Source organism: Festucalex cinctus, chromosome 13, assembly GCF_051991245.1.
Source record: "Festucalex cinctus isolate MCC-2025b chromosome 13, RoL_Fcin_1.0, whole genome shotgun sequence".
NCBI classification, from domain to species: domain Eukaryota; kingdom Metazoa; phylum Chordata; class Actinopteri; order Syngnathiformes; family Syngnathidae; genus Festucalex; species Festucalex cinctus.
Genome location: NC_135423.1, coordinates 3,840,784 through 3,853,851, shown reverse-complemented (window position 1 = coordinate 3,853,851; position 13,068 = coordinate 3,840,784). Strand labels below are relative to the sequence as shown.

The 13,068-nt window shown below is 40.9% G+C and overlaps 2 protein-coding genes and 1 long non-coding RNA gene across 3 annotated transcripts; 1 reads left to right on the top strand and 2 right to left on the bottom strand.

The window, feature by feature from the left end:
• Window positions 1-185: 185 nt before the first annotated feature.
• On the top strand, window positions 186-4,648 carry LOC144033131 (uncharacterized). Its single transcript, XR_013287885.1, has 3 exons — window positions 186-1,227; window positions 3,579-3,683; window positions 4,464-4,648. It is a non-coding gene; the product is annotated as an uncharacterized LOC144033131 (long non-coding RNA).
• stoml3a (stomatin (EPB72)-like 3a) lies at window positions 2,102-6,930 on the bottom strand. Its single transcript, XM_077540999.1, has 7 exons — window positions 5,845-6,930; window positions 5,585-5,688; window positions 4,904-4,976; window positions 4,748-4,830; window positions 4,469-4,672; window positions 3,622-3,756; window positions 2,102-2,637 (listed from the first exon to the last, which is right to left on the bottom strand). Exons 1-7 carry the CDS (start codon window positions 5,921-5,923, stop codon window positions 2,446-2,448), a joined length of 870 nt encoding a protein of 289 aa, XP_077397125.1. The 5' UTR covers window positions 5,924-6,930; the 3' UTR covers window positions 2,102-2,445.
• A 142-nt stretch (window positions 6,931-7,072) lies between these two features.
• Window positions 7,073-12,093, bottom strand: slc25a15a (solute carrier family 25 member 15a). Its single transcript, XM_077540998.1, has 7 exons — window positions 11,891-12,093; window positions 11,608-11,687; window positions 10,140-10,398; window positions 9,929-10,069; window positions 9,681-9,853; window positions 7,804-7,962; window positions 7,073-7,734 (listed from the first exon to the last, which is right to left on the bottom strand). Exons 2-7 carry the CDS (start codon window positions 11,660-11,662, stop codon window positions 7,613-7,615), a joined length of 909 nt encoding a protein of 302 aa, XP_077397124.1. The 5' UTR covers window positions 11,663-11,687; window positions 11,891-12,093; the 3' UTR covers window positions 7,073-7,612.
• Window positions 12,094-13,068: the final 975 nt, after the last annotated feature.

Below are 13,068 nucleotides of genomic sequence, written 5' to 3'. Positions count from 1 at the left end.
AAATATGACCATGACGAGTCGAAAATATAATCACATGCTTAATAAATGCTTTCATCATCTGTACAAAGTTGTATAATATTTCGAAAACTAATTAAGGGGTTCTTTTGCACAATTAGGATAATTATGCTAGCTTATGCTATAAGCATTTACCATTTTGCATTGCAGAATATCATCATTATTGGCAATCAAAATGAATATCTGCATTTTTAATTATGGATCTTTTGAAGTTGAACACAATCTGTTTCATTCCATTTAAAAAACAAACAAACATAAAATAATCACACAAGGCAACGTGTACACATTAGTGAACCTCTGTAAATAATCACATGTAAAGTGTTACATAACAATGTGGGGGGTTAATAAAAGACCAAGCCTTCATAGTCACTTTTTTGAAAGCATATCGGAATGTATATAGACGTGTTAACGCAGCCGCATCAACTTACAAAAATGTTCCTTTTTAGTTTAAAACAATAACTTACTTTAACCTCCAAGATCCCTCGCCATAGATTGGACAACAACAGAACCCATGGGGACTTCATTTGGACCAATTTTAAATCCATCCCCTTACGTCGTAGCCTACCAGCTGCTAGCTAGAGCTAAGCTAAAGTGGGTATTTTTGTATTTCGTCTCCCTTGCTCGGAAGGCGTGAAAGGCCAACAAGCGAGTAAACAAAGTTGTTGAAAAACTGCTTAGCTATTGACTGACTCATTGTTCATTTGACACTTCTGTGGGGGCCAAGAAGGTAACAAGAATGTTGGATGTTGGGGGAGAGACAATTATGAAATGACAATGTAAACTACGCACCGGTTAGCGTTGTTGTTTTGGGGCACACATTCTGACCCAAATCCGAAAATTCTGATTCAGTGTTCAGTGATTCTCTATTTTGTTCTCTCTATTCGAATCACGACCAATTTGTGACTAGACCTAGTTTTTTTTTTTTTGACCCTGAAAAAAATAATAAGCATTGCCGATAGACCCTTCCAGCTGACGTTACTGCTTGGCTCCCGCAGCGCCTCCTGGAGGGCAAACATCTCATAACAAATGAATGTAGAGAGCTTGATTTTTGGCGAGCGTTTTCGTTAAAAGATGGGAAATATGTCAAGTGTCACAAAAAACATCCCGAGTAGGACACTACATTACTGCGAATCATTGAAACCAGCCGTCTGGAGCTGCTAGCTACAAAAAAATGGAGTTTGTTGGAGGGAAAAGTGGAAGTGGAAGCTTAAGGTATGTTGTTTTTGGTTGAATTAGTACGTAGATCACTACTTTCATGATGTGAATTGTCATTCATGAAATCGTTTGTGTCCGGATATACTCGTCTTGCTGTATATCGAAGTCTTCAAGCTATCTTAGCTTGCTAGCTGCTAACAAACAGAGCGCACGTTACAACACATTCCTCAGCAGAAATCAAGCCCGAAAGTATGAATTGTGATAATAGTGTTAAATCGTTAACTTTTTGTTCAAAATTACTTGAATACTTATACAAAAAAAAAGTAAAAGTATGAATGATTGTTTCACTAAAGATAATATGGCACATTCGTCACGTCTGCTTCGAATTTACAATCAGAGGTTAATGTTATGACCAACTGTATATGAAAAAGAGAAAAACTACCTGATATAAAATGATGTGAGCATATCCTCGTACATTTTGTGGGTGCAAAGCAGTTGCGTCGTAGTTTCGCTCGCAGTCACGTTCACTTAAAGGTGATGTCACACTGGAAGGGTCTATTACAGGGGTGTCAAACTCATGTTAGCTCAGGGGCCGCATGGAGGAAAATATATTATCAAGTGGGCCGCATCGGGAAAATAACGGTATATAGCTTAAAAACAATTGCCATAATTGCTACGCATATTTTCGTGAACCAGTCCTAAATTACGGAGCTCATCTTGTAATCATATTGTTCCGAAAAATAACACGGATGCAAATGGAACGCGGCAACACTTTGCCGGTATACATTCCGGACGTGTTAAATTGACCTGTTTTCAATATATATTGTTCCCAGAATGCATTGCATGGGTGTTAATAATGTTATAAGCACGTTAATCCTTGTCATATCTATTTGTGTTACCAGTAATTTAACACATTTATGTCAGTGTATGATTTAAAAAAAAAAAAAAAAAAAAAAAAAAAAAGTTTAAGTTGAGTGCAAAATAAAGACATCCAGGATGACGATTCCCCGTTCAAGTTGCATTACTCATCTGAGGACTGCTTGTGAAATTACAAATTTGTACGTTTTGATTGTGGCCGGTTGATTAATTAGACATTACATTTTATTTTTATTTAATTTTTTTTATCTTTACAAAATCATGTCGCGGGCCGGATTAAACCCATTTGCGGGCCTGATCCGGCCCGCGGGCCATATGTTTGACACCCCTGGTCTATTATGTACTCAGTGCCCCAATGAAAGCGAATCGAACGTTGCTTTTAACGGCAAGCAAAGTTCCTCACTTCCTCGTCATGAAGCTCTGCAGCAAGTCGATGGGAAGCGGGAAGACGATGGTGGAGTTCTTCTCGGCGGCGATGCTGTTGAGCGTCTGCAGGTAGCGCAGCTGCAGGGCGGACGGAGCCTCGGCGATGACCAGCGAGGCCTCCTTCAGGGCACGGGACGCCTTCATCTCGCCCTCGGCGGCGATGATCTGACACGAGATGTCGTTTGGTCAGTGTTGTCATATTGTTTTAGGCGGAGTGGGGAAACGACATCAGAGGAAATTATTTAAATGTCCGATCTCACTGCTTTCAACTCATTCAACTACACACTGAACAATATTCTAGAATATTCTATAATCAAATTTGAATTATGGTGGGCCTAAGTGAGAGGCTGCGTAACACCTGCATAATTGTTTTAAACTTCGCTTACCCATTGATTGTTTATTTATTTATTTATTTATTTAGTTAGTTAGTTATTTTGGGAGGAACATAATCCGTTATTGGCTCAAAAAATTGCTTTTTGTGCTCCGGCAAAAACCATGCTGCATTAAAAAAAATATTTAGTTTGGCGCCATCTGGTGGTAGCTCAATGCGCAACAACTATGTTTGAACTGAATTGATGAGCTTCATTTAGCCAGGCCAAAGCTATGTCTAATAAAAAAAATAAAATAAAATAAAAAGAAGTGCTTTCCTGCCATTATGTGGCATCAAAAGACAAGTTCAAACATTTTTGAGTGGCCGTCTTGACGTCTTACTTACAAATTTTAAGTATTCGCGGCAAGGCTAGTCCTAACCGCTAAATACTAACATGCGCACTGTATGCTAACAGAACTCATGACTTAAAAAAGAAACATATTGACTGATAATTGTAATCTAAGTTTGAATGAAAGTGATTCAAATTAGGCTTTTAACACATTTGCACTTGATATCATGTGACTGATGGATCGTTTGATGGCTCTTGGTTAGGATCTTGAGCGATTGTGGCAACTAACAAGCTAACATAGCCTAGCTTTGCTAATGCTTGTTACCAAACGCCTGTGGTCTGGATTTCACTTTCATATTTTTAGTCCGATCCTAAAATTGAGTAATTTTTTTGTATTAGATTAAAAATATAAAATGAAATAATAATCATTTGTCACTTTGATTGCAGTTTCAAATGAAAAGGAAGGACTGATGCAGGACTTCTCATCCACCTTTGCGCGGGCCTCCCGACTGGCCTCCGCCTCGGCCGCCATGGCTCTCTGCAGTTGCTGAGGTAACTTGACGTCTTTAATCTCCACTCGTTCCACCTTGATGCCCCACGCGTCCGTGGCTTCGTCCAGGGATTCCTGACAAAGCCACGACCAACTTCATGTCAGGACACCGTCACAATCTTTAAGGTCATTTTTCGATATTTGGAAGGATATTTATATTTAGTCATTCGACAAGGGTAATTAACTCATTCACTCCCAGCCATTTTCACATTTCGCAATCCCGTTCGCTCCCGGCTGTTTTACTGGATTTTGACTGATTTTGCAAGGCCCACAGAAAATTGTGTTCAATTGCTATAAAAGCATGGAATCTATCAAAAGAAAGATTAAAGTCTCTTCTTTCACCAGGAAAAAAAAAGTATGTTTCTATCTGTTTCCGTTTTGCAGCAATTAGCATTAGAAGAGAGCTAAGTTTCATCAGTTTTCACAAATCTATTTAAAATTTTAAGTAATTGAGCTTTTTTTCTACATGGCCCTGGTTGAGCGCCTTTGCTCTGCTGCCACCTGCTGGCCGTTTGTGTAATAACTACCATTTTTGCAACCGTTCTTTGCAGTTGAGAGGCTGCATCAAAGCCTTCTGTATGCTGTAGCATTAAAAAACAAAACAACAACAACCCAAAAAACAACAACGTATAAATACGTCTTTGGGACACTTAGAACATTTAAAAAAAAAAAAAACTATTTACACGTTATTGGGAGCAAATGAGTTAAATGACTTCAACGGTGGTTCACTGGCGGTTTTCCTGATGACTGAAGTCTGACTTTGAGCGTTTTTATTTTGACAGCATACCTGCATGCTGAGCGAGATGCCCTCCCTGTCGGACAGAAGCTCGGCCAGGTTCTTGGTGCCCAGCACGTTCCTGAGGGTCGTCTGAGCCAGCAGCCGCGTGGACGAGTGCGCGTTGGTCACGTTGGCCACCGACGAGATGGGACACTGGATGCGGAAGTACACCACGCCGTCCACGCACACCGTCACCGAGTCCTTCGTCAGGATCTGACCAGGTGATTTCGAAAAAACAAGCACCGATGATCGTACGGCGGGTATCGGGGAATATTGTGCATGTGTTACCTCTTGAGGTGGAATGTCAAAGGACACGGTTCTCAGGTCAACTTTCACAAAGTTATCCGTGCAAGGTATAACAAAGAAAAGCCCTGCGAGTAAAAACATTTGTCATGCTGAACATTTTGGAAAATTCGGACCCAGCGGATAGCGCGTGAGTCATACCGGGTCCGTTGGCTTTCCTGTCAACGATTCGACCCAGCCTGAAGATGACGGCTCGTTCGTACTCCTTCACTATCTGCGTGTCGAAAGGAGAACTACAAGTTACAAAAATCTTTTATCGAAAGTCCCTTCTAACTCAAACTTTTGAGTGCTTGCACCTTTTACAAGGAAGACCTACCGTATTTTCCGCTCTATAAGGCGCACCTAAAAGCCTTCAATTTTTTTCAAAAGCTGACCATACGCCTTATAATCCAGTGCGCCTTATATATGGATCAGTATTGAGCCGCAACAGGTCTCGCTGTCAAGACGCTATCGGTGACCCTCACGATCGGTTACGTGCATGCGCAGAAGATCCCGCCATCTTGGATCGCTAGCTAATGCTAATACTTTACCTCAGAGAAAATAACAAAAACAGCTGTTTATTCGTTTTGGGAGTGAATGGAGTTGTCAGAAAGCTGGTTTGTAATCTATTAATAAAGTTTGACTGACCTATCTGACTGTTTTGTTGACATTCCCTTTAGCGCAGCACCATCTAATGGATGCATAACGTAACCCCAGCCTCTACTGTAGCGCCTTAAATATGGAAAAAGTTTGAAAATATGTCATTCATTGAAGGTGCGCCTTATAATGAGGTACGCCTTATCGTGCGGAAAATACGGTACTTCATTGAACAAGTGCGCATACCTTGACACACATAAAAATTGTAAGCGGGAAGGTGACCCCGATGAAGAGGAGCGATATGACCACCAAAATCCATCCGAAGCATCCCAACCTGCCTGAGGTTTTATCTGCCGAGAAACAAGAAAACATCTGACTGGCTTCTGTTGACACAAGCGCTCATGCTTAGCGACCGTCGCTAATGACACTGCTGTTGTCCAAACATGGCAAGATAGTGTCAATAACGAACAACACACACGAAAAAAAAAAAAAAATACATTCATTACCTTCGACATTGTCCATGGAGTTGATCTCAAGTTTACCCTGCGTCACCATGTTGGCCGTGCTGGACGTGGTGGAGATCATCAGAGTGCAGGGGTACCTTTCTGTCTGTGCGTTGTACCTGAGGCGACGAGGGGCCCGTCCTCACGGGACGACGAGGCACGTCTTGACGCAGTCGCCCCGTGACTGCCACACCTGCTAAGTCATGAATAATCCATGCGTGTCGTGCAACTCGACACCCGGGGCAGGCGCACGGACGCCCGCGTCTCTCTTCGCCCTTGTAACGTGAGCCCGTCGGACAGAATCTAGTGAATAAATTACCAGAGATGAATACTCAACAAATCGATCACATATTCGCTGTTTTTTTTTTTTTTTTTTTTTTTTTTTTTTGAAACCGTCCTCAATTAGTCTGTTTTTGTTGGTTTGTTTGTTAATATAAAAGCAGTGCTTTGGCACCGTCTTGAGACATCTTGGTGCAACTGCCAAGGATGTTAAATAGTGAAGAAAAACAACAAATGGTGAGAACATTTTTGAAAATTTTGGTTAACAAGAAGAGTTCAGCAATGGGCTCAAAAGCTTTCATGTCCGCATGTGAACAGATAATCACTTCCTGTTTTTTTACTTCCAATGGGAAAATGGAGGTGATTATTATTTGTCTTAAGCGGATGACAACTATTTTGGGCATGGCGTCGAAACAAAGACTACAGTGCACAGTGGATATAATAAGTCTACACACCCCTGTTCAAATGACAGATTTAATCATTAATCATTTCAAAACATTTTCTACCATTTATGTGATCTGTACAGAGGGGAAGTAAAATTTAACAGAGGTAATGTTGCATAAGTGTACACACCCGCTTATGTGCCCACTAGAACAGATGATCTTTGCCCGGGGTAAATAAAAGGCACAAATGGTGCCATCATAGTGCTCTGACTCCCTTTTTCAACATGAGTGGAACACAGCTACATCCCAAAGTATGAGAGGGTGTGCACACTTATGCAACCACATGTTAATTTTTCGTTCCCCAGTTGAATTGTTTTTCCCCAACTGAGTGCTACTGGCCAAATTAATGGTGGAAAATGTTTTGAAATGATTTACTTTGATGTCATGTTTGTATTACAAAAAAACAAAAAACAAAAAAAAAAAACGAAGAGGGGTGTGTAGACTTTTCATATGTACTATATTTATTTAAAAAAAATTGTGACTCGCACAATGAAAAGCAGCTGAAAAACTTGATTTCATTATTTATTGCTATTTTGTGATTTTCATTACGAATTGGCATTGAAAAATATTGCACAATTATGCATAAAAGTCAAAATATTGCACAGTATATCAATTATATATGCTCACTGGTCACACGTAAATGAGGTAGCTTGTCACTCATTCGCCTCAGAATGACAATTGTACACCACTGCACGCAACAACCACAATAATAAATAATGCCAAATTCAAATCAATCATTTTGATATAGCACAAACGTGGTAGCCCGCGAGTGCCTGATCAGAATTTTACCAGTTCCAGCATTTTAACCAGGATTTCATTCAAAATCTTTGTCAAACATCACACATTAAAAATATCTTTTAAAATCTGAGTATAAAAAACATCTGTGAATTCCCACTCAAACAATATGTGTTGATTTTTCACATTTTCACATTTTGCGAAGTTGGTAGAAAAACAGACGCCGGGGTCTGAATCCCCCAGACCTGAACCGAAAATAATTACAAAACTTCTATTGGAGGAAAAGGTCCATAATAAAGTCGTGGTGGTCCACGTCAGACGCCCACTGCCTCCATCATGAACTTTCGCGTGAACTCATAAGCCAAGAAGAGGGCACCGTTGGCCGGGAAGGTGCGTATCATGGTGGGCGTCAGGCCCGAGTAAAGAGCCCTGAAACCTGCGAGACGCAAAACACCTCATTTGCAGAAACCTGATGGGACATCAAGGTTCATTTTTACAATCTTACCCTCGTTACGCAAAATCCCCACGAAGGTCTTCAGGAAGCCCTCTTGCCTCCCGGCTAAGGAGTGCACCTGGATCCTGGACTTCACGCAGTCGATGGGATAGATCAACAGCCAAAGGCAAGCGCCGCCGAAACCGCCGCTGAACATGAGCGGGAGAATGCCTGCAAAAAGGTTTGACTGCTAAGCTTGGGAAGCAAGTGACCAAAAACAAGTCTATTCAAATCCATATGTTGCAATTAGTGAGAGACTGATCAAGGAGACCGATAACCGATATTCCAAGCCGATATTCATTTGCTGTAAAAGAGAAAATATTAGCGTCAAAATTAAAACAAAATAAATAAATGAAAAAATACTTTTTCTTTTCATTTTAAACATGTAAATAATTAACAGCGTTGGTTAAATATTACAACAAAAATTTCAGGGTGCTTCCAGCTAAAGCTAAACTAAAAACAAAGCAAGTGAATACAGTTTTCCCCTAAACTTTTCTGCTGTAAATAGTTTTCCAAAATTTTAACATATTTTTTTTTTCATTATTATTTTTTAAAAATAAAACATGTAGTGTGTTCCCAGTTTCAGCATAATTTTTTATAAAGTGTAAATTTAAATAAATCCATATATTAAAGTTGCCTGTATCTCACAAATGTAGCTGTCATGACTCGGGTCATGCAGGGGTAATATTTGGGTCTTGACTCATGTCTGGGGTCACGTCAGGGTTAAGTTTGAGTTTATGACCTGTTAAGTTTGGGTTCATGACCGTGAGGTCAAGTGTCTGTTTGGTACTGATGTAACCATCATCTAGTTTCAACTGGAAAAACGCTATGTGATGTTATGTGATGTCAGGACCTATGTGATGTCAATCTTTCATCCTTTGCTTAGTCACAACCAATCAGATCGATTCACTGTCTGTAGTAGCTGTTTGAGAAGTGTGTCTTTGTCAGATTATTATCAGTGTCCCTCTGTGCAACTCTCTTTGTTTCTCGTCTAGTCAAGTTTGTTCCACGCCTCTCAATGTGAATAAATATTGTAAAATTTGTGTCTGTGCTTTGGGATCCAAACTCCAGCTCATGACAGAAGCTAATTTGGGTTTTTCGTCAGGGATCGCAAAAGGTTTCGAAAGATCTTCGCAGACAGTGAAAAATGGTCTGAAAATGTTCAAAATGTCTTTGCGACAAGTAAAAACTGTGAACATCTTACAAGTCCTGATGACAAAACTCAATTCGCTACATTCGCAAGCATTCACCACTCAGTGAGATACCTGCGTTATCGGCCTTCAGATTGGTAAAAAAAAAACGATGCTGATATTTGTCAAAATATCAATTATCGCTACCGGGAGTCCTCGAGTTAAGGCGCACTCGACCTAAGGGATTTTGACTTTACTAAAGTTACGTCCGGTCCGCCATTTTGGCCCCATCCTCCATTTTTGCTCCTCATCCGCTATTTAGCCCTTAGCTAGTGCTAGCGCTTGTGCACTTGTGGGAGTATCTTTGGCTTTTTCACCCTCTTTTGTCCACATCATGTCCCCAAAGAAGAAAGCTTCGTCTTCTATCAATGTTGGTCCAGCCAAAAGAAAAGCAATTAGCATGGAAACCAAGCTAGACATCATAAAAAGATCACAGAGAGGAGAGACACCAACAAACATCGACAAAGACTTGGGCTTCAGTTGGACAGCATCATATTTTTATTTTAATGTATTTTAGATTTTTTTTTAAGCTAATTATTTTGATGTAAATATTGACTTTAATGGGAAAATTCGACTTAAGTCCAGTTTCGGGTTACATCGCTAACGTAGGAACGGAACTCTGACATAACTCGAGGACTCCCCGTACTAATAAACAGCCCGGCCGATAATCGGTCTACCCCTAGTTGCAATGTGACCCACCGATGCCCTCCTTGTCCGTCCCCATGTAGCGTGCAAACGTGGAGCGGCTGAGTTCATAGCCGCCAAAGAAGCAGAAGTAGCCCGGAAACTCCCTGACGATGGTGGACGTCAGACCTTGGTAGAACCCCAGTGGACCGTTTGTCTCCATCACCGACTTCATCACCGCCCAAACTCTAAGCAAGTCGCAAAAACACAATAAGGACGTCAACTGACCAACTTTGGAATGTTTGCAAATCCACCACACGGACCTCTTCTGTCCTTTGGCGATCTTGCCGGAGGCTTCCATCTCGTACATGGCCTGCAGGCGACATTTGACCAGCTCGGAGGGGCACAGCACCATGGACGAGAAGATGGAGGCCAGCGACCCGGAGAAGGCTTTCTGAACATCACTGGTTCGTCACAGAAACGCAATTCAATGACACGGGAACCAACTTGACAAGCGTACGGGACATGCCGCACCTGAGTTCGGTGCCGGCGTCTACGCTGGCCAAGGAGCGGACCATGTCCTGGCAGAACCCGTAGCTCAGAAACAGCACCGAGTTCTCGCTGATGTTAGCAAACAGAGCCGGGGTGGTGCCCTTGTAGAGGCCGCGCACCCCCACTTGTCTGAAGGTGGACACGAAGCAGTGAGTGAAGCCTCGGTACATGGTGGGGAACGTCTGCATCTTGACTTTGGTGGTGTCCAGTGGCTGCCCGCTCAGTACGCAAGCTGTACCACCTGTCACGTCGGAATGCAACGTTTGCTTTCAAAAGCATCCAGTCTTTTTTTTTATACAAAGCCCAATAATAATGAAGTTTGGACGTCTCCGTTTGTTGTGTTTCATAACATGATCCACATTTCAATGGCAGACAGGTCTGGACTGCTGGCAGGCCAGTCTAGTACTTGTACTCTTTCACTACCAAGCCACACTCTTATAACGTACAAAATATAATTGTATTCTATTTTTACATCCATTTTACACAATGTCCCAACTTCACTGGAACCGGAGCTGTGTATACGTTAAGACGATATTGCTTGAAAATATGTTTACACACACATAAAGACTATAAAGCGTTACCTTGATTTATGCGTGCACTAACTTATTAGTGTTGGGTTTTTGTTTGTTTGTTTTTTGAGCCATTGCTTGTATTTTTTTTATGTGCTTTTCATACATGCCACTACTGAAGTGATTGTAAACAAACAATTAAATAAATAAATAAATGATTGAAGAAAAAAAAAAAAAAAAAAGGGAAATTAAGGTAATGTCTTCACATCTGCGCAAGTAAAGACACAGTGGAGAACGGGACAAACATTCAAACAGACAAATACAATATGAGTAGGAACACTCACAAGGAGCTGCTGTGGGCAACAGGCCACACCCCTTAATAGCCACACAAGCAGCACACAAATACGACTGCATGTGAAGTAATTACACTTTATAAACCTTTTCCCCCCCATTTACATTCTCTTACATTGTGTGTAATTGTATATATTTTTTATAAAAACTAGAAAAAGTGCTGTTTTAGGATGGTCCGAAATGTATTAATGGCATTTCAACAGATTTCAATTGTGAAAATTGGCTTTCTTATATCAGTAAATTCAATTACATGCTGGGTCACGTCATTAATTAAACTAATAAGTCAAGGTACAGCAATATTTGTTAGGTCATGACCTCACGATATTCCCTGAAATATGACAGGTGTGCTTCTTTTAGTTCTTGCACAATAACGTACTGAGTCATTGGATTACTTTGGCTTGCCATTATCTCAATGGCGCTTCGGCATAATGAACAATTATATTCTTTTTTTCCCATTCAACCTTGCCAAGACGGGCAGCACAGAGCGGGAAACCGACGAGCTGAACCGCCAGTACACGCATTGGGAACATGAGTCAATCGAAACGTGATGCAAATCTTTTGGGGATTTCTGTTTTTTGACGTGAACTTGCCTGCTGCTCCTGCTGTGAAGTCAATGACAGCCTGGATAATGGGATGTGGAGCCATGTTGCATCAGCATGTGCTGGAAACCCTGCAATAGGCAAATTGTCCTTTATGTCCTTCTGTCAGTCGTTCAGTCTGTCTACTATCTATACATCCATCGATACAACTATTCATCTACACATCAATCGATACATCTATTCATCTATCCATCAATGTAAAAAGTAAACAAAGTAAGCTTGCAGCGACCTTGAAGACAATAATTTCAGTATAACGCATTCACTTCCTGCTCACCTCACTCCCTTCTGAGTATCCGAAATATCTGGTAGACCCGGCCACTCCCAAACAACTAAAAGTAACGTCCCCCCCCCTCGCATGGAAGTTGTTGTTTGGCGGTGCAAGTTTAGGAAAGTCGTCTGTTCTGTTCGGATGAATGCAAAGCGCAAACGCAGGATGAAACTGAAATTTACGCAAAAACAAGAGAGACACAAAACGCACCATACGAAGGCGGAAGTCACATCCCCCGACTGAAGAACAGAAATAAAGAAAGAAAGAATTACCCATTAATGTATATGCATTATATTGAGTTTATATAAAAAAGTGGAAGTATTAATAATAATATATATTTTTTTAAATGTCCACATTATTTTGACACTAAACAGCGCCAGCGATGGTGCGTTTGAGTGTCATACCGCCTACCGCCACTAAACGTCAGTAGAGTCATTCGCAGTGAACTTTTCTCCTTTTTCTCCCCTCTATTTTTTTTTTATCATCAAGTAAACCGACGAACCAACAGACTTGTTGCTTTACAGCATGCACATCGACTAAAGTACGCGCGTTTTTATCAGTACCAGCAATTGAACCTGATGGCATGGCGCTTTGGCCGTCCATAATGGTGAACATAAAATAAATAAAGGGTCCATGTTTGCAAATAATTGTCAAGAGCAGAACAGAAGTTGTAGAAGGCGGTTGAGTGATGTGTGAATGAATGAATTTGAATTCGGCAGGCAAACACACAAAGACAGAGAAATTATTAATAGTCGAAAATAAGCAAACATTCCATACTTTTTTTTGTTGTTTTTTAATAAATGGTAAGGAATAAATCTAGCCCATTTAAAAGGCATTTGTGGTTGTCATTGGAAGCAAGATGAGCCATCATGGTAGAGCAGAATAACATCACGAGACCAGCGGCAGGTCCAAAAATGTGAAGACCACTTGACGTCGGCATTTAAATATATTAGATTCGTTTATTGATTGCAAAAATCTGACTGACCTAGAAGTTGTTTTTTTTAGGGGGTTGTCAACTACACATTTGGAAAATGCATCTTACAATGAGAACTTGGTGCTAAACACATGGTCTACATCTACGTTATCAAACGCGAACAGTGTTTCCACCTCGAAAATATGTAAACATGACAGGAATTCATTGTTGGGAACAACCTTTGGGTGCCCTCTCATGTTTACTAGGCCAA